Source organism: Artibeus jamaicensis, unplaced genomic scaffold (assembly GCF_021234435.1).
Source record: "Artibeus jamaicensis isolate MK-2021 breed Jamaican fruit bat unplaced genomic scaffold, CSHL_Jam_final contig_415, whole genome shotgun sequence".
Taxonomy (NCBI): Eukaryota; Metazoa; Chordata; class Mammalia; order Chiroptera; family Phyllostomidae; genus Artibeus; species Artibeus jamaicensis.
The window spans coordinates 7603073-7625253 of NW_026521823.1; the positions used below are offsets into that span (position 1 = coordinate 7603073).

Consider the following 22181-nt stretch of genomic DNA (forward strand, 5'->3'; position numbering starts at 1 on the left):
GACCTTGAACCTACATCATTCTCAATCACCTTTATTATTCTCTGAATTTTTTATGTAATTTACAAAAGAGCCTGTATTTACACAGAGCTACAGTCATTCATCAGTGGCCAAGTTAATTGGACTCTAGATTGTTTAAATAATACTTATCTCCTTCCAAAATTTCTATTTGCTGAAAACGAAAAAAGACAGTTTGCTGGAGGAGTGGGAAAATAGATTTCTTCTTTAAAGGAATGAAATTCCATTCATTTATTCAGCAAAGGTTAATTTGGTGTCCACTATGTGGCAGGCATTCTTCTATGTGTTCAAGATATATCAGCAAACAATGACCCCTCTGCTGAAGGAGTTCGAATTCCAGGAAGGGCAGAGAGAGAAAAAGAAACATATAAATGATAAGTAATAAACAAAGTAGGGGGACTGAAGTGGGGATTGGGAACATGGAAAATGTAGCCTCACTGAGAAGGCAACAACTGAGTTAAGACTTGCGGTGGAAAGGAGCTGTATCAAACAGATATCTAAAAGTAAGAATATTTCAGGGCCAAGGCAGGAGTATAACTAACACGTCTGAGGTATATTACAGAGGTTCTCCGGCGTGGCTGAAGAGAAAGAACTGAGGGGAAAGTAGTAACAGATGAAAATAGAGAGCAGGGAAGCAGGAAAGAGGGGTTTTCTAAGGCTTTGGCTTCCTCCCAGTACAGAGAGAAAGGACTGAACCAGGGGAAGGCAGAAGAGACAATTGTGGAGGCCAGGGGCAGAATCAAGGCAAGCTCTCCAACACCTCAGCCAGTGAGAGACACAGTAATCAATAAGGCAGCAGCAGCTCTCGTGAGGAGTTTTCCCAGGAGAGGAAGAATGGGTAGGGACCGCAATATAAAACATTCAGTGTAAATGAAGACAGGGAGAGGCAAGAAAATGCAGTCAAATTTAGTGAAAAAGTAAAGCAAGGTTACTACAGTATCATGTGCAGAACAGAAAAATAATAAGAATACAGCTAGAAGTACAAGTTGGATTTGACTGCAGAAGGCTACGAATGTCAGACAGAGCAGTTTTCTTACTTTTCCTGTGTGCACACTTGGGATACAATAAACATGATATCCACAGGGATGATAAATCTGAACAGAGCTCGCAGTACTGTTGTGAAAACAGGAAGAATGTGAGAAAACAGTATGAAAGGCATTTAAGAAAAACAAACGTTGCAGAATGTATGTAATGAACAAAATGACTATCACAGCTTCTAAAGTTTAAAGAACCAAAACAGACGTCATTGTGTTAACACAGGCAGTTGGTGGCTGGTAACGGGGTCACTCCAAACCAATGCACATGGACTTCCACTGAGGCTCCCTCTGACCTGCTCACATGCCTTTCCTTCCCTCCTTTACTTGTGTCTGAACAGGGGACGGGAAACGACACAGGACGTGAAATCAGGCAGAAGTGAACTTTGGACTTTCTAACAATGCAGACACGAAGGCCAGATTTTTAACTCCTCTCAGCCTCAGCCTCTTCACATTATGATAGGACAAAGGCCTAAAGCTTACACGGCACGGATGGGGTGCGGTCACTGGGGCTGGGCAGCCACTCACTTTCCCCTTTACTGTGGAAGTCAGCTCCTTTCTCTCCTTTCTTTGTCTGCCTAACAACCGCTTTGGCCTTACAACCCTAATGTAATCAAAAATAATGAGAATTTCTGATTTATTGAGGGTGTAGGTTATGCTTGTTCATCAAGAACACATTCACAAAAATAGCAGTTCTGAAAGAATACACCTCAGCGACACAAAAGTGAGCACAGATGACCATGTTGCCTTCTCTGGATTCAGCAATCCTGCTGATTAAAAAAGATTGTAAAAAATGAAACAACAATCCAGCGATCAGTCAATTTTGGATAATCTGGTTTATGGAACAATGTTCTTTCATACATACATGTGTGTATATATACATATATGTTTTTATATACACACACAAAGGGTAAATTCTTAACAAAAGCCTCATTACCACACAGAAGCTGCACAAGCTGTTTTCCTGGTATCAAAAGCACTGCTAAATCTTGTAAAACCAGTAATAGAAATAGAAAGGACTGGTCACTTTAAAAAGTTCATACTCACTCTTATACAGATACATAAAAGCTGAAATGAAGTGAATAAAGAAAAAGGGTAATTTTAAAACAGAACAACATAAAAGCTCTAATGACTAACATCCTTCATTTAAAAACAAACACAATTATCCCATTGGCTATCTCAACTCTTGAGTTAAAACTTATGCGATGAGAACAGAGAACCAAACTATCCCAGTGTGACCTGGGAAACCCTGAAAAATAATTGGTTCTCTAATTGAAAAAGAAAAGAAGATTAAAGAAGGAAGAATAGCCTGCTTCAGGAAGAACCAGTCTAAGGCAATATGATGAAAAAAAAGCAGACTGTCAAATAACTAAGAACCAATAATTAAATTAAAATAAATTGCTTATTTTGTGTGAAATGTAGTTGTATTACCTCTTTTGATAAATGTGGTTTTCCTCAGCGATAAAATTTTCCCAATTAAAATAAACTTTGTTACATATATTTTAAATGATCCAGTGAAATATGCAATTATAATAATATATTTTCCAGATTATAATGCAATTATATATTCATGTCAACTTGTAGATGTTTATTAGGTTTGAGCAATGGTTGTACTCAGAAAAGGTCTCTCTTCCCAAAGTCTCTATCACATAAAAATATTTTTCAGATAAAAAAAGCATATCTAATATATGCTTTATATCAGATATAAAACAAGAGTAAAAGCTATACTTTAAAACATAAAGAAATATTTAAGGTAAGCAAAGTATTAAGTTTTTCGAAAGACAATGTAGAAACAGTTATCTCCTAAAAGTTAATAATGTATAAAATATAATAAATTTGTTTTCCTAAATTAGAATCAATCTCTCTTTCTTTCTTAAAATACATAGCAACAAGTAAAAGTCAAGAATCAATTTTTTTAAAACACCAATGGTACTTTACCCTAAGTTTTTGGAGGGTATTTCTGGTTTGAGAAAACAAATGACTATGAGGTTAAAAATTTAGATAAAAATTCAATAATTTCCCAGAAAAACCAAAATTAATAGTATATATTACAAACTGGAAAATATACAGTAAATGATGATGCTTGTTGCACATTAATTAAATATAGCATATTTCAACAAAAAGGGGGAAAAACCTTGCCTAGAACTCAGAAAGACAGAAGGGTTCTTCCTAAAACTCCAGAAAGGCACTTCACTGTGGTAACAAAAACATATGTTCATGTAACTTGTGAAGATCTAAAGCTCAATAAATAGTGAACAAATGATTTAAAAGGTTAAGTCAAAGTACCCCCAGACCCTAAAATGACATTCCTATAAAGGAAATTCAAGGTTAAAGGAAAGTGACAATCATGAGTGAAATTAATGGGAACAGCTATCTTGTGATATGTTGAGATTTTATGGCACCCAGTTGTTGGATGTCTATATAAGAGATGTCTATCTATGTCCTAGTCCCTGGAACCTGAAATACAAGGTCTGTCCAGAAGGTATCCAGCCATATAATATGAAAAGTAGAGCCATTTATTGAAGAAGATACAAGATACAAGAAATATTGTTATAGGGCAATGATGCCTCAGTCCCCTTCAAAGTAGGCACCTTGGGACCTCACATAGTTCTTCCAGTTGTTATCAGCTGCCCCATTCTATTTTCCTGAACCTCTTTCCTGCATGTAATCTCTTCCCTTTCAAAGGTGATTTTAGTTGTAGTAAAAGCCGAAAGTCACAGGGCACCAAATCTGAGCTGTAGGGGGCTGAGTCACCTGGGTGTTTCACCAAAGAACTCTGTACCAGACGTGATATCTGAGTGGGTGCATTGTCATAGTGAAGCTGCCAATCAATAGTTGCACATAGCTGTGGCCTTCAGAATCATCCAAATAATTTCTGCAGAGGGATGTTCAAGCTTAATGCAAACATGCAGATTTGTTGCTCGACTCACTCAGTCATTTTGAATGTGATGGCCACACAGTCCACACACTCACTCAACGGCGTGTACCACCCCCACTGACTAGTACAGTGAAGTTGTCATTGTTCACACATTCGCTTTCCAGTCCACTCTCCTTGGCTGCCAGGTTACATCAATGCCGCACAAACCTTTCTTTTTATGTTAACAATGGCTGGACTTTTCCAGACAGACCTCATATGTTGCCTTTCTTGGAAAAGGGAACTTCTGAAGATATGATTACATTTAAAGACTCTAAAATTGGGAAATTAGCATGGACTACACAAGTGGACCTCATTTAATCACAGGAGTCTTTAAAAGAATATTTTCTGGCTTACGTCAGAGTCTGTACTCAGGGAAGTCAGGTGAGAGAGACAGCCTCTGAGGACTGACTTCTGACTCTGAAGGTTAGAGAAAGGAGGGCCACAAACTAAGGAATATTTGTGGCTTCTAGAACAGGCAAGAAATGAATTCTCCCCTGGATATCCACTTGTGAGCATAATTACTCCCATCATGGCTAGTTAGGCTATGCTCAAACTGGAGAGAAAGCTAAGAAAATGGACAAGAAGCTACATAGAGCCCCGACATAATTGGGATATTGCTTATGAGCTCTGAGACCACCAACCACACTTGTTTAAGTCACTTTTAACTGGGACACTGTTACCTACAAGCAAATTTCCTCATAGAATCCATGGGAAAGACTGGCTCATACACATCTATGCAGTATGAAAAATTCCAAGTATTCCAAACTGAGATCTGGGGGCTACAAATCATTCCAAGATAAAACTTCCATTTCCAGATTTTTGCACCCTTATCCATTACTTGACAAGCTATTAGAGAAGCAGAAATGCCAATATTCATTTTCGATTAAGCAATAAACTAGAGAAACCTCTTTATGTATTTCCTTAATTTGACAACAGTTTAGGAAACAAGAATCAGACTGAACCAAATGAAGTTGGTTCATTTATTTTCACCTATTAAGATAGATCAAAAGGGTAGAATTTCAACAAATGCATGATGCACCAAAACATTTTTTTAGCTTATACCACAAAGCTGGAAGAGAAAAAAAGGAACAATTATCACTCCTTTGAACCTTCTGCTAGCACGACATTAAAATTAAGTTATCTACCCTCCTGCAAACCCTGGGGAGAATTTAGCCATAAGCTCTACTCAGCATTCATATTTGCCTATCGACTAAAGATTTCCTACATCTTAATGCATCCCAGTTCCATAATTATATTAAGCCATCCATACCATCGTCACAAATCTTTGTAAATCTTTGTGACTGTAAATAACTGTGAAAAATAGTAATGAATTATTAACAAGAACCAGTGAGCTTTTATAAAGAACTCAATGAGCTTTTCAAGATCCCTCTCAAGTCATCAGCTCAATGCTCTAAAACTGAATCACACCAAAAAAGCAAAATTAAAATGCTGTTTTTAAACTTCATAAAATTACAGAATCATTGGGAAATAGCTCTATTAATGACTGATAAACTAAAAGGAAAGTAAATCATGAAAAATAAAAATTTTTAAAGATTTTATTTATTTATCTTTAGAGGGGGAAGAGAAGGAGAAAAACATCAATGTATGGTTGCCTCTCGTCGTGGGTCCCCTACTGGACACCGGCCTGCAACCCAGGCATGTGCCCTGACTGGGAATCGAACCGCGATCCTCTGGTTCGCAGGCCTGCGCTCAATCCACTGAGCTACACCAGCCAGGGCTGAAAAATAAATTTTTTAAAAAAGTAATAAAACCCCAAACGGTTCTTTATGTTTATTCCTGATTCAACAGATCCCTCTCTACAGGAACTTAAATCATTTGGCAGTTCAGACATACACAAAAATGAAAGAAGACAGGTACACAGAATAATCTTCTATGACTATTTTCTAAAGTTAATGGTACAGACCAGTGTTACATCAGATGTGCCTATTAATAATCAGTTAACACAGCAGTTTCATAGTTAAGAAGCTGCATTTGGAGGTGGGGCCAGAGCTGGAGGGAGATCATTGAGCTGGTAATAACTGTGGACGACTCAGAGATGATAATAAACCAAACTTTACAAGTAGAAGTGAGCCTATATTCTCAAAATTTAAGTTCAGCTAATATTTCCCAAGCAACTACAATGAGTTACGCACTGCAAAAGAGGCTTTAAAATGTTAATTCTATAATCCTCACAGAAACCTTGTGAGATGGATAATATCTCCTTGTTTTATAGAGGAAAAAACTACAGCTGTGAAAGCCAGGGTCACTTACTTGGCAGGGTGGCCTCCACAGTCCCCCGCTTCTCCTACACACTCCACAGCCTGGTGTTAGTATTTACAGCTCAAATACTCGCTGAACTGAACAGAGGTACCAAATGATGAAAGATGGTTTTGAGATGGAAAGTGTTTAAAGCCTTTAATGTAAATTGTGGGATGAGGGTGAACTGCTATGGGACAGTGGTAAGGTGGCAGGAGATGAGAGGAAAATTATTTTAAATCAAAGAGGAGCACTTTAAATTAAACAGAATAGTTTGTTGTTCCTATTTTTTAATCAGGGAAGCAGTGTGGCATAGCAGAAGGAGCAAGAGCTTTAGACTCACGTCTGTATCCCATTCGAAGTGGCAGCTCCTTTTAGCCAAGGTTCGCTTGAGAAGTGGAACTTCTCCTAAATACAAAATGGACACAGTGTTTGCCTTGGTTCTTTCACAGGATTGGCTTGGGAGCAAATAAAATTACATAAATGAAGTGAACATAACTGCTGAAAAAGAGTCAATGTTATTAATACTGTTTTATTATTGTTTAATTAAAATTTTCATATTTTTCCAGATTTGACATATGTTTTGAGTAACAAATGCATAACAATAGGTTGTTTAAGTGGATTTAAAAACAGATGCCTGGTGTTAAAACCACCACATAGTTTTTTCTACATCGGATGGAATATCTTACTTATTACAGATAATGTACTGGTCCCTGGAATTAAAATAAAAAACATACATATGGGGTTGGCAAAAGTAGGTTTACAGTCGTGAATATGCAAAACCGGTTACTAAAGCTATTGTAATGACCACACCCTGAGTGTCTTTTCCCACACACACACACACACACACACACACACACACACCTACTTCTCCCACCCCTGCACGTGGACAGGCAGCAGTGCAGGCAGGCCCCAGGCCCTAGTCACCTCACTCCTACCACCACACAGATCGGAAAGGCCATAGCAGCGTTCATAATTTTACTGCCACGGACCCTATTGGCAGTCAGAGAAGTGGCCCCTTCTCGGGATAATTTGTATTTTATTTTTTAGAAGACTTTATTTATTTTTAGAGAGAGGGGAAGGGAAGGAGAAAGAGAAGGAAATAAGCATCAGTGTGTGGATGCCTCCCCCATATACCCCACTGGGGACCTGGCCCGCAGCCCAGGCACGTTGGCTGGGAATAGAACCAGCGACCCTTTGGTGTGCAGGCCAGGGGTCAATTCACATAGCCACAGGAGCCTGGGCTCAGAATAACTTTTAAATGCAAAAATATTTGTTCTAGATCTGTATTCTTTACACATCTAGAACAAATACTCCAAAAATATATATGGAACAAAAAAAGACCCCGAATAACCTCAGCAATCCTGAGAAAGAAGAACAAAGTTGGAGAGATTACAATACCTGGTATTACACTGTACTACAAGGCCACTATAATAGGGACAGTCTGGGACTGGCGTAAGAATAGATACGTAGATCAATGGAACAGAATAGAGAGCCCAGAAATAAACCCATGTCTCTATGGTCAAGTAATAGTTGACAAAGGGGCATGAGCATACAATGGAATAAAAACAGTCTTCTCAATAAATGTTGCTGGGAGAAATGGACTGGTACATGAGGGGAAAAAAAAAGAAAAAGAAACTACACCACCAACTAACTTATATTGTACACCAGAAAAAACTCAAAATGGACAAAGGACTTAAACGTAAGTTGTGATACCATAAAAGTCCTATCATAAAACATATACAGCAAAATTTCAGACATCCCACATGGCAATATGTTCGCTGATATATCCTAGGGCAAGGAAAATAAAGGAAGAAATAAACAAGGTTATATCACATTAAAAAGCTTCAGCACTGCTAAAGAAACCATCATCAAGATGAAAAGGGGACCAACTGTGTGGGAGAACATACATGTCAATGATACACCAAACAAGAGTTTAATCTCCAAAATATATAAAAAACTCATACAACTCAACACCAGTAAGACAAACAACCCAATTAAAGAATGGGCAAAGCACCTGAACAGACATGTCTCCAAGAACGACGTACAGAGGGCCCAGAGATATATGAAAAGATGCTTAACATCACTAGATCAGAGAGATGAAAATTAAAAACACTTCACACTGGTCAAAATGGCCATCATTAATATATCAACAAACAACAAGTGCTGGCGAGGATGTGGAGAAAAAGGAGCCCTAATGCACTGTTGGTGGGAATGTAGACTGGTACAGCCACTGTGGTAAACAGTAAGAGATTTCCTCCAAAAATTAAAAATGCAACTGCCTTTTGACCCAGTAATTCCACTACTGGGAATATACCCTAAGAATTCTGAACCACTCAAAAGTGGTTCAAAGGAACTTACACACCCCTATGTTCATAGCAGCACTATTCACAATAGCCAAGTATTAGAAACAGCTTAAGTGCCCATCAGTAAATGAGTAGATTTAAATATTGTGGTATATTTACACAATGGAATACTACACAGCAGAAAGACAGAAGGAGCTCCTACATTTTCCTGACAGCATGTATAGAACTGGAGACTATTACGCTAAGTGAAATAAGTCAGTTGGCAAAAGACAAATACCATATGACCTCACTTATAATTGGAATCTAATGAACAAAATAAATTAATGAGATAAATAGAATCAGAGACATGGAAAAGTGAGATAACAGCTATAGGAGGGGAGTGCTGAGGGGGCAATGGTGGAAGAAAGCAGAAGGGACAAGTCGAAGCACATGTATGAATGACACATGGACATGGACAACTGAGAGGGGATTGACTGTGGGCTAGAGGGCTGGCCTGGGTGGAGGGGGTCAAAAGCAAAAAATAATTGGGACAACTGTAATAGAATAAACAATAAAAAAGACACCATCAAGAAAATCAATAAATACATGCAAAAATGTGTAGGATTTGCCCTGGCCAATGTGGCTCAGTTGGTTGGTGTGTCATTCCATAGCCCAAAATGTCACTAGTTCGATCCCTAGTCAGGGCAAGTACCAGAAGGTAATCAATCAATGTTACTCTCTCACATGAATGCTTCTCTGTTTCTCTCTCTTCTTTCCTCCCTCTCTAAAAAAGCAGTGAAAACACATCCTCAAGTGAGGATTAAAAAAAAAAAATACATTGGATTTCAAAGGAAGCAAATGATACCACGATGAAGATTCAAAATGCACTGAACACCAGTTTATTAACTAACTACATATATACATTTCAGCCAAGGAGATGCATTGCTCAAATCTAGCTTCAGGAATGAGCTTTCCACTCAGTTGAATGGAGTGCTCTTGGTTGACAAACTGCATTAGCTCCCTCGGGATCCTCCTTAGCTTTTGAGCCCAGGCAATGTTCTTCCGGGGCATCCTCCAGCCAGTGACTGAGCACGGCAGGAGTACTACAGGCTGGCAGGGGTACTACAGCCCGGCTGTGCTCCAGAGCTCCCCCCAAGCTGGGCTGGCTGAGAATTTCACCATGGCCTAAGGTTCCTCCTACCCAGTCCTGCTTTCCCCTTCTACCTTTCATATGCATTACCTAGCCCCTGCCTCCTAAAATTACCTCTTGCACTCTGACATCTCAGGATCTGCTTCCTGGAGGACAATAAAATGCCCTTCTTTATTAATGTATTAAATAGCAAGATCTAGCTGCAGGTCTAATAAGTACTCTGATTTTCAAATACTGATGAGTTTCAATGATATGTAGATATATGCACATATCTGAACTGATTCTAATGTGATATGAATGATATATGTACTTTACAGCTAGAAGAGGCAAAGGTACCACTGTATTTGTTGCCTATATTTATAATTGAAGAAAATGTTAAATTTCAATTAGAAGTTAGGGAAAGTGATAATATTGTGTTTTGATGGTTTTGGGTTTTTTTCTTATCTAATACCTCAAGTTAAGAACTCCTGGAATAGTGTGTCTCTGGCTTGAAAAAGCCATTCTTTTAAAACAAAGATGCACCCTTAGGTAAGTTAGAGCTGTGACAACCAAAGGTCTCTAACCTGGTGCTCTTCTAGGATACGATGAAACATACATGAAAGCTTGTGGTAAATGCACAGAGTATCTTACAACGTATAAGACCATATGCCCAAATGATTTTATCTTCAGGGACAAAATATACCCAGCACCTAAACGTGTAAATATCTAATTACATCAAAATCTAATTTAGAAAATTCAACACTTATAAAATACATAATAAAGTTATTTTCATAAAGTTTTTTTCAGTTACAACAAGCATTGTGTGAGGAGGCGGGCCTAGGGGCCAGGGAGGGAGGAGTGGAAGAGAGGGAGACAGATTTACAAATACCATTTTAATATTAAAATAGTGTATTCAGAAGGATGAGCCTCGTTTACCATATTTTGCCTTGTATAATATGCTCCTGGGTATAATGTGTGCCCACATTTTTGGCCTTTTCAAGAAAAAAAAATCTTTCATTTAATTTTTTTAATTCAAATTTTTATTTATATTTAGAAATAAAACTGATCGTCATATTCCAGGGTATTATTTTGCATATGTGAGATATTGTTATTGCTTTCTAGAGTTACACTTTTAATGTATAAGCATAAGTAAAAGAATGTAAAACATTCACATAGATATGGAATCAGAACTACCCAGGTATAATGCACATCCTTATTTTTCTCTCAAAAATTTGGGCAAAAACGTGTTCATTAAACTTGACAAAATATGGCACATCTTCAGATGGATCATACTGTGAACTAATTATGAGTGGGAGTTTGAAGGGGTAGAACATAATGCAGACAAGAAAAACACTAGGGAAGTGTAGTTTGAGCAACCACAGGGCAATAGGGAAGTGCCGGGTAAACAGAGTAAGACAGAGGACACAGGAAATGGAAGAGAAATCCTGGGAGAAAAAGGTGTGTGGTAACAATGGAATGGAATGGATTTACAGTTTTGTTAAGGGACTTAAGTACAGTTAGACCACTGAAAGTGCTAGCAGAGTTAAAAAATACCGAGGTGAACTGGTAGCACAGAAGGGATGTAGCATCCCCACACTAGTCAAGTAGCTTGAGTTGAATCTAGTGCCCTGATACCATTCCTCTCTACAGTGGAAGAAGAAAATGAGAGGAGAGGGGAAAAAAGGAGTGAGAAAAAGCTGTTTATGGGCACATCCCCCACAACACAAGTTCAGTCCTCCTCCTTTTCTATTTATAGCATCTGTACAATATATAAGAAATACACCTATTCACAGGGACCTTCAAATGCCAAAGATATGAAGTGTAACTAAGCACATAACTGAGGCATTTTGTGGATTTGAAAGTTGTCTGTGGCTCCATGCTAAAAAAAACTCTATACCCTTTCACTTTAGGTTCTATTTCTACACTTGATCTTAGCCAAAAGGCCGAGAAGCGATTAGGTTCTAGTTCTCTAAAAGCTTTCAGAATCATTTGCTGTTCCTTCAGGGATCCAACAGAGTACAATATAATCAGTAACAATGAGATACTTTCTAATGGTAAATCAAGAGATTCCTGGCCTGCTTCTTAATTTCCTTAAGTTTTTAGTTCTTTTGAAAATCTAGACACATAGAACCAAATGATAAATTCAGCCACAGACAAGAAACAAATGAGAAATCCCTAGAGAAATATTTAATTCTCCACTGACTTCCTCCCAAATCTTTCCAAATTAGTATTTCTCAATTTTTTTTAAATCTTGAAGAAGTTCAAGATGTGTTACATTAATTTTGACATCATCTCTTTATTAACATGCATTCCCAAGAAATATAGCTGTTAGAAATTATACTGTTCATCTAAATGTAGGCTTGTGAGGTAGTCTAGTATTTTTTATACACTTTTGTTCATACAGAAGAATAAACTGTGTTTCTAATGCAAAGCAACATCCCAAACACAGCCAAGTCCCTGGGATAATCCATAGTTCAATCACTTTCTACCCCGATATTTTATCTACTGATCTATGATGTTAGAAATCTCAGCTTGATTTGTTTTTTTACTGTATAATCCATTAACTGTTTCCATATGCCAAACTATTCAGTTGAGAAATATTTATAAACCAGTTTACTGGCCCTAACCGGCAAATATGATGCACCTGTTATAAAAATGTGATTGCTTCAGGAAGCTAACAATTGTGGAATCACATTTTGATAATAAATCAGTCTAACTGAATTAGAAAATCCACATACTTTCAGAAAGCCCTTTAATCCCTATTAAGTTAACAGTTTGTGAATAATGAAAGTAATCAATATTAATTTTAGTTGATAAATTCAACACCAATAACCTGTTAGTATACTTTAATCTATTTTCCAACAGCCTGTAAAAATCAACCAACAGATGCTTCCAATCTGGTAAAAAATACACAGGTCATTAGCATCATTCTGATGACACCAAATGTTCAGTATATGAATATTGTGATTAAATATTAAAGAGATTACAATGTTCTTTTTTAATCTTGTTAATTCTTAACAAAAGCCAAAGACCATAAAATATGTCATTCTTTACTAAATTCCAAATCAGCACTTACTGTTCCACTCCTCATTCTTGAACTTGATGGAGTCTCGCTGAGACTGTAAAAGCAACATGAAAACAGGGCACGTGCCTGCCTTCCTCATTACAGTGTCCCCGGTGGTAAGCGACATGAGGCCTGACGTACAACATATACCAAATAAATATCTGTTGACTTGAATATGCATAACTAAGTATAAGAAAGAGAAAACGTGGAACAGACGACTGAGAGAAAAATGAGAAAAAGAAACAGTAAAAGAAAAACATCAGGTTATTTTCAGAAGGATTTAAAATATGGAAAGCCAAGATGTATCTCAAAAACTTAGACCTGAGAGACACAGGGAAATCCAAGTGAGATACTTAAATAGAAAAACAACGCATTTAAGAAATGTTGATTTCACAGGAAAAACATTTTTTCTCAATTAAGAAAATGCATTTACTGAGGAAAACAATTTTTAAAGACAATATTTTGCTTCAGAGGCTTTGGCTTTTCCAGATTTGTTTACAAAGTATGTAGGGGAAGTTATCATTCCAGAAAACCCAGGAACACCTCTGCTAAACCTGAAATTTCTCCCTTTGCTAATGGGTTGCTGATGGGTGGTATGTATACTTTGGCATCTGATACTGGCTGTCCTTTCATAAAATGCTTTTTGATTAACAAGTGTCCACTTCAACCATTTTCCCCCTGAATGTGGGATTCTTGGGCACTAAAACCTGCACATAGAATCGATTTGTGTTCAACACAAACCTTGGAATCAAAAGATTCTTCTGTTACTGACATTCATTGTCTTTCACCAATCTTAAAATTAGAGAGAAGTTCTTGTACTCCTTAAGATATGACACTGGCACTATCCCAAATGAAGCAATGTTATAGATGTCACAAGGAGATAAGTTTAAAAAACAAAATAAGTAAAATCAAACTGAAAAAAAAAAAAGGCAAAGAGATACATTGAAGAGCAACATGAAGGAGGAGGAATATACAAGCTCTTACCAAGAAGATCTTGCAATATCTATGAGTAACTGGGCCAGGGCACTATTCTGAGGAATAAGACCTGTTTGTAGGAGAAAAAACTCAGCAGAGATGTGGTAAGGACTAAACCAGGTGACATGAGGACGATGGCCCCACTTGTGGACCTGTATACCAAAGGGGATCCACAGGTATCATCAGTTCTTCTTCCTTTAATAGCTCTCAGGGTGCAAGAGCTCTAAAACCTAAAAGTCCCAGAAACCTAAACCAGTGCCTTCTGTTAAAAAAAATTACTTTGTAACAAAAAATAAAGAGTATGTAAGAGAAAATTTTAAGGTTCTCTTTAAATGACTGGATTCAGTTCCATTTACCCCCCCCCCCCCCCCCCCCCCCCATATATCTCAAATGCTTAGGATGCACAAAGGATTCGCATCTACCATTTTAAATGTCTGGGAAGGAACATCCACCCGCCATTGTAATCAGAGAAATAGCCTTGGTTCTTCTTTTTAAAAAATTAATTTACACCCCCTTCACCAGTTTCTCAAACCCCATCTCACCCCCACCTTCCACCTCTGGCAATCACCAATCTATATCCATGAGATTGTTTTGTTTTTTTAAGATTACACATATAGAAGAGGACATATTATTTCATTTAGCATAATGCCCTGCAGGTCCGCCCATGTTGTCAAGAAAGCCCCCAGTCTTAATCAAAAGGGTCTGCAGGGGGAGGTGGGGGGTACAAAAAAACCCTCAGATAAACCAATTGCTCCAAAACCCCACAAATCACTGGCTTTGTAAATCCTGTTCTCCCTGACAAATTGTGATGCAAACCAATGATGAAAATCAACCAGCAGACAGGGCCTCAACTTCCCCTTCTTGCTCTGGAGTGGTGAGCAACTAACTATATTTCTACCTTGCACTGAACAATAAATAAGTGACTAGCTTTAATTTTGAATTCTGCAAAAACTACAAAATTGATTCAAACAAAGTAATCTTTGGAGACCTTAGAAGCTGGTAAACATTAACATTTGCACCTAATGCCTCAGCACCCATGCCCTGAACAGAGACCGTAAGGAGCCATCTGTCTACTCCACCAGCCCTTTGTCCTAAGTTTTTAGTCACCGTTCTCTTGACTTCCTTTCTCATCTAGAAAGGAAGATATTTTCTTTGCTAGAAAATATCTCTACAGAATCCTGATTTTCTGAAAGTAACAATAAGTGGCCTTTTCCAATAAAATAAATGACTACTAGTCATTACTACATGAAGCACTCTCAACTGAGGGTCCTTGACTAATGCTCACTACAAATTATTCTTTAAAATCCAGACAAAAAAATAGTTACATTTATAGCTTGTCTCCTGTTGACATTGCGAAATGTTAGCATTGCCCGGGGCTACAACCCCAGGCTTCCCCATTTTTTCTGTTCACCATGGAAATACCATCCACAATCACAGAAAGGAGAAGGTACCATTTAAAGAGAGAAAACAGAAGTCATAGGCCTCTGCCAGCTTCTAAGTCAAAAGAAAGAGAGATTCAGGGCAGAGAGAACAACGTGTACAAAGACAGAGAGGGATGAAGTACGCAATATTCAGAAAATGCTCATCATTTCCTCACCTTAACCTTTTTTTACCACTGGTGTTAGACTGAGCAAATACATTGTTTTTTTTCCAACCTTGAATCTCAAGGCTAAAGTTAGATGACTTAAGAAATTTTTAAAGGTACAATTATTTCATTTAGGGCTAACACTACAGCTAAATTAAAGACATGCTAACAAGTTTCCCTTTTGAGCCTCATTAATTAAGAAAGTAATCAGAGTAAAGATGGAAAAAAGAGAGTAGCTGGATGGCAGTATTACTGAAATAGCTTTTAGGTCCCTCCATTTGCACCTACTAGGAAAGCAAAGGGGAAAGTAATCAATTCTAGATTATGAAATCTGAAATTCTGAAGTCTTTTACATGTAAATACATTTTAACTGCCATATAGTTGCTTTGATTGCCAAAAGAGTACACTAATTTTATTCAAAGAAAATCTTGATTCTCCATAATCAAAAGGTACAATTAAGATCTGCTTACTTCACAAGATTTCCTAGGGTAAGCTTGCTGAGAAAACTCACCATTTTCAAAGATCAAAAATATATCATTTTTATTATTTTAGTCAAGACCAATAGTGCTTAAAAATATCTGCTAAAGACTTTGAATTTACCACACATAATAGAAAACTACCTTATTTTACAAGTACCTTTTAGTGTTTCTAACTTACAATTATTTTTTAGAAAGTGTCTAATTTACATTTATATTTTAAAAATCATTTCAAAGGAATGCAAACGGTTTTTGGGGTTTTTTTTTGGTATCAGCCAACATCCCTTATTTGCTGTGATGATTAAGTTAAAACAGACACATAAAGCATCCAGTGTGGTGCCTTGTACACAGTAGGCATTTTAAGAAACCAGCCTTCCCATCTCCATTCAATGCAATCACTCCAGTCCAGCTCTGTGCTCATTGAGCTCAGGGACAGAAAGAGCATAAGTCTATGGGTTCTTTTTTGAAAATTAAAGGAAATCACTGATCTAAAACCAACCAGGATATATAACACTTAAAAATTAAACTAGTCAAAGAACACGTATCAATGCTCATGTACACTAACAATGAGAGGGGACTGATTGTGGGCGAGAGGAGAGTGGGTGGAGGGGGAACAAAGGGGGAAAAAAGACATTGGAACAACTGTAATAGAATGAACAATTTTTAAAAAGTATAAGTGGGTATCAGCCTTGAAACTGGGCCATGAAATTGGATGAAATAAAATTCAGTTTACAGACAAAAAGTGTGATATCTAAATATAACTTTTTTAAAAAATCAGAAAACAATTTGAACAGTACATTCCATTACTTTTAATGAAAAGATCTTATAACCTACTCACATACTTCTGCTTCACACTAACTTTCAAAACACTCTTTAAAATTGCTATTTCTATCCCATGTGATTCATACTAATTAAACTATGTGACAGTCACTGTAATATTAAATATTAAAATCTGACTCAAGGAAGGCTCACATTTTGCTTCTGTTTATACTATTCCTCATTGACAAAAAAATTTTCATGACAAAATTCTCTCTAAAAATATCCTTTCTGAAAATCTATATATAAAAATTTCCTATGTAATACACTTTTTGAAGATGGGTATTATATAGAAAATTTAAGTTTTGTTTCAATCATCTGCATTTTAAAAATTGCTAATTTGATACTCTAATAACATTTTCTTTTTAAAGATTTCATTTTAGTAAATCATGTTTTTATCCGTTAATAAGGTAGAAATATATATAGGATTCTCAAAATAATGCTTTCTAGTAGTTAATATATAAAAAGTGGCCATGTTAAAATACTAAAATTAAAAAAAAAAAAAACCAAGATGTTAAACTTACCTTTTTGTTGGCAACAAAATGTATTCTCAAGTTTACAAAGCAAATCCACATTTTCATACTTGTTCTCATTTGCTTTTATCCAGAAACAGTTTTCAGTCATTTCATGAGGTCTGATCTGCAATCAGAGAGAAGACTGATTCATCAAGAGACGGGTGTTTCATCTGTCCCAGCACAATCATTATGCTCAGACCCAGCGGCCCAACGCTGCCAGCCAGTGTTTATGAAGTAATTCTTATATGATTTTTCTCCAATCTGTGTTCAACCAGATACAATTTCTGCAGGAAGTTAAACTTTTATTAGGGGAAAAGTTGGGGATTGAAGCTGAATAAAATGAAGTTTGTTTCATCTCAATTATACTTCTCAGAGTCTTTAATAATACTCATGTGCACTATAACTCTTCCATTACATAGAATTTCCCAAGGTTATGTAACCAACTAACATTGACTCCCACTGCATTTATAAACTAGAAAGCCTTAGTTGAGAGCAAAAGGCTTTGTCTCAACACTTACAAGGTTTTTTTCTTTTTTTAAAGGCTATTTATTTAAATTCACTTTGAATAGGGTTCTTACTAGAAATTATACATAAGTAAAAACAAAATAAAATTTTAATTTAGGTAACAGTATATTTTCTTCTATTTATTCATTTATTTACTTATTTTTATTTTTTAAATATTTTTACCTTTAACCAGTTCAATCTTCTCATGCTGATTTCAGGTTTAAATTCTTTCTTTGGTTTCAACCCAAATGGCAGGGTGGGTGGAAGACAGTTTCCTCCACTGAGAAGTCCTAGGGGAGGAGGTGGAGGCACAGGACCACCGAAGGGCAGAGGCACTCCTGGCAGTGGAGGAGGCGGGGGAGGAGGCGGGGGAGGAGGGGGTGGAGGAGGGGGAGGGGGTGCCACAGGAGGAGGAAGGGCTGGGTGCTCAGTTCCATTTTCTTTTGACAGGTGCAAAGAGGCATTTATGTCAGCAGGCAAGGCACCAAACTAGAGAGAGATAAATAAACAAACAAACAAACAAATAAATAGGCAAACATGACTAAGAACATTCTGTAGAACATGTAAAACTACTTTCCTTAAATATAATGCAATACTTTAAACCAAAAATAATTGGATATCAGTAATTTCAAGTGGTTTAACCTAAAAATTCCAGTGACGTTTATTCCCAGTTTAAGCATATAATTATAACTTTTCATGAAAATGTAACTGAAAGAAATATGACTCCCCACTTTGAGGTAGGTATGATCATCCAGACAGAGATGTCTAGGAAGAAAATGGGTCTAAAGGTATGAAAATCAGCAGGTTCTAAGACACAGTTAAAGCCATGTGAATGGAGAAGTTCGCCTAGTACAGAGGCAGTAGCAGGAAGTTAGTTCTATGTACAGTATTGTATAGAACGCTGGCATTTAAATAAGCTTTTTTAAAAATCCAGAAAAAGATTTAACTACTATTGCCACATCATGCCTTTGCCCTTGAGGAAAAAAAAAAAAATTCTTAGTAGGACCTCCAAAGACCTATCACAATCTGGAACTGGTCAAGTGACTTTCCTCTACCACTCTATGTATATGCCAACCTCATTTCAATGTCAGGTTCCTAGCACATGTTATTCCTTCCACCTGGAACATCCTCATCACCTGTACCTTTCAATCTTAGCTACCATATCCCTTTCTCAGGAAAGCATTATCTGACAACTCATTTCACACCAATAGTACCCTTCACTTCTCCTTCATAGCTCTTCCCAAAAGTGTTTTATAACCATTTAGGGAGTTGATAGCATTTATTTCTTTGATAGATTATAACTCTATGAGGGAAGTGACTATGCCTGTATAGCTACTCTTTTCCCCAGCACCTGATGTTGTGCCTGGCCCATGACAGCCACTGAAGAAATATGGGTAGGCTAAATGAATTAAAGACAAGAGGATAAAAAAGGCAAGGCAGACACGAGGTCATGAATCAAAAGTAAAGAGAGTGACCCTCATCCCCTAAAAAAGGCATCAAATGTCACAGAGAAGCAAACTAAAATCAGGAGTGAAAAAGAGCCAAATGTGTCCACTGGTCACTTTTCTCCTTATGTTCCATGGTATGGTAAGAATTTAATAAATATATTTTGATACCATAAATAAGTTCTGGGTTCATAATTAATTTTTGTGATCTGATTATTTTCCTGAAATTACTAACTTTAATCCTGAACTAGACGTACACATACATACAAACTACCTTGCAAATGGTGCACATTTAATATATGTTCAATCATTTTTCAGTTTTATGGCACAATTATGAAAAACAGACTATGTATAAATGCCTGAAATTGACATCTGAGATCAACACAAAGAAAAACTGTCATAAAAATTGAAACCAGAAATCAAAGACTATGCCTTATCAAAAACATTCATGTTGGTGCTGCTCTGGGGTGTTGTCTTGGACAGCACTGCCCTTTGAATGTTAGGAAGTGTGTACACTCTACTCACACTCAATGCACATGGAGTTAACTATTCACATCCTAAAGCAGAGATATACTGGATTTCTGCTCTCGACTAGTGTATTTAACAGGATGGTTGACTTGAAATGCATTGCTCATGAGGCTGGACACTGTGATTGTCTTGCTCACAGTTATATTCCCAGCACCTAAGAATGCTTGGTTGTTAAGTGACTAAATGAATGAAGTCTAAGATAACAGAACATATTTTACTCATAACCTTCAACATCAGCATAGCTTTTATCAAAGAGAAGTATCTTAAGACAAATGCATAGATTTCATGAGAAACAGATACTAATTCAAAGAAATAATTTGTCAGGTGTTCTTCAAAAACGAAAATGGTGGCCAATATTTAGACCCTAATTCTAGGCCTTCCTTTGATAGCCATAAAAACATGCCACACAATTGACCCCAATTTTTACTACATAGGATTTAATCTCAGTTTCAAAATATAAATTTATTGGCATTTTATACAAAAGCATAGGCAGCAATTAGATATCCAAAGGTGGTAAATACATTTTTTATAAACTGGAATTTTCTAGAGTACATTTATAAGCAACCCCTCAACTGGGAGAAGTTAAAAAGAAAAGAAATTCTTTTCATTTGTATTAGCCCAGATCAGGAAAAACATTTCATAAATATTTCAGCCATTGTCTGTAACTCTATCTAAAATATAAAACACGATCAAATGTTTCTTTTAATGTGAAAGACAAAGAACCACCTGGGAAATACAAGAAAGTTCAATACACTGTTATGTTCTCATTTTGTGCACTGAAGAAAAAAAAGATAATTGAGAATAATTTATTTGTAGGTAGGAGCTTTTAATTTTTTTTAGTTGAACACTAACAGAGAAGTCTCCCTTAGGGTTTCTTCAGACAGTCTCTGTAACAAAACTATCCACTAAGTTTTAAAAAGCATGCCAACAACATAAGAAATCGTACACCAATATACAAAATAGTATACCTGAGACTACTGTAGCACAACCATAAGTTAGAGTAAGAGGAAAAGAGTAAAATGATACTAAGTGCTCATCATCCTTATATAAATATACATAAAGAAATTTAGTTATGAATATTCTACCTCCCAACTTTTACCCATTTAAAATATGTAGATGATATACTTCTTGCTACCTAAATGTTTTATGTATAGAGGGTGCATGTGAGCTATCTGCTTCATAATCCAGATTTGCTCTCTCTCTTTTTTGTCATGTTTTAAATCTGTTTACTTTTGGAAATTGAAAAATTATCAGAAAATGTTCTTATTCAGCTAGAGGTTATCTTTCACTGCAAGGTACCCATGGGCTGAAGGTCTTGAAAAATAAATAGCTAGAGCAATAATTTCCTGTAGTAGGATAAAGATCAGTGATGAATGACAAATCTAAGATGAAAAGACTTTTTTATGCTTCATGCTTAATTACATTGGAAATGTGACATTATGAACAAAACCCAAATAAAATATAAGGAAGCAGATTGGTTAGTAAAAGTTTAAACATTCTTAAAAATGCAAGTTGAAAAAAAGTGGCAAAATAGTTTAAACATTTTGATGCTCTGATGATATTATAAGACCCCTGCTCCCCTGGTAAGCTTTCAATACTGAAGTTCACTCTGGATAGTCTGTATTTTTACCTGAGATTTAAAAGCTTGTAACTCTGCTTGAAGCTCATTAATCTTCGCCTCTTTTTTCTGCAATTGAGCCTGTGTTTCTTGATGGTCGGCAAACTCTTTTTCAAACTAAAAAGGAAAAAAGGAGAGAAAAAGGGAGGTGGAAATAAAAAGCACTATTTATAGAGAAATGTGGCTCTAATCATCTGTCAGGAGAACATAAACTTTTATGAAAGGAATCGTAGATTTTCGCTAAGTCACCCACAGCCTTTCTCTAAGTCCCAACCAAAATCATTTCCGAGCGGGCAGACAAAGCCAGAGATGCAGTCTGTGACCTTCTCCTCGCAGCAGAGGAAGCAGGCCCACAGTTGTCTGCAACCCTGGCATTTTTCTTGAAAGTCCCTAAATATCAGCACGACTTTGTGTAAAATAATAGAGAGCAAAGCATTGTACTGAGTTCCCTGACCTCTACCTGAAAAAAAAGTACACTTGAAATTTACCTAAAGTTTACCAATATGACTTAAAAGAATTCCCTGTTAATGTGAACATTCCCTGTTTATCAATAAATATTATATAATTTAAGAGAACAAAGTCCGTTTTACTTATCATTAATCTGTTGGAAATTAATCTTTGAGCTATTAAGTATAAATTAATCTTTCAAAGTCCTTAGTTGGAGGAAGGTAAATGATAAAATTTGGTGAACCTGATGAGTTTTTAAATTCATATAGCCACCCATCACGTGTCCCCATCTTGAATTCAAAAAGCTTACTATCATTATGACTGAAAACCTCTCCTAACAGAAGTAAATTTCCAATAGGGTATTGTCTCATAATCAGTAACTAGTACTTGACTCTCTTTTAAAAGTGGGTGGTGGGGGCAATCAATCAGTTAAAAATAATGCAACTACTTCACAAATATAGCCTGCACTTTTAAAATACAGACAAACCTCAATAAGAAAAATAACATTGTGGAGCTTAACAGTTTACAAAGGGCTGTATGCATCTCGTTCTCTACTTAAGAAAAAGAGATAG

At 36.6% G+C, this 22181-nt stretch overlaps 1 protein-coding gene and 1 non-coding gene across 3 annotated transcripts in view; both read right to left on the minus strand.

Annotated features, from left to right (window-relative positions):
- DIAPH3 (diaphanous related formin 3) overlaps positions 1 to 22181 on the minus strand; it is a 470657-nt gene that overhangs the window by 270872 nt on the left and 177604 nt on the right. For both annotated transcript variants that reach the window (XM_053665456.1, XM_053665455.1), the window contains 3 exons: positions 21175 to 21279; positions 17755 to 18060; positions 17077 to 17191 (listed from right to left, as the gene is read on the minus strand). In XM_053665456.1, the coding sequence (XP_053521431.1) occupies positions 17077 to 17191; positions 17755 to 18060; positions 21175 to 21279 (526 nt within the window). The remainder of the gene's footprint in view (positions 1 to 17076; positions 17192 to 17754; positions 18061 to 21174; positions 21280 to 22181) is intronic.
- Positions 11409 to 11591, minus strand: LOC128627501 (U2 spliceosomal RNA). Its single transcript, XR_008391699.1, has one exon. It is a non-coding gene; the product is annotated as a U2 spliceosomal RNA (small nuclear RNA).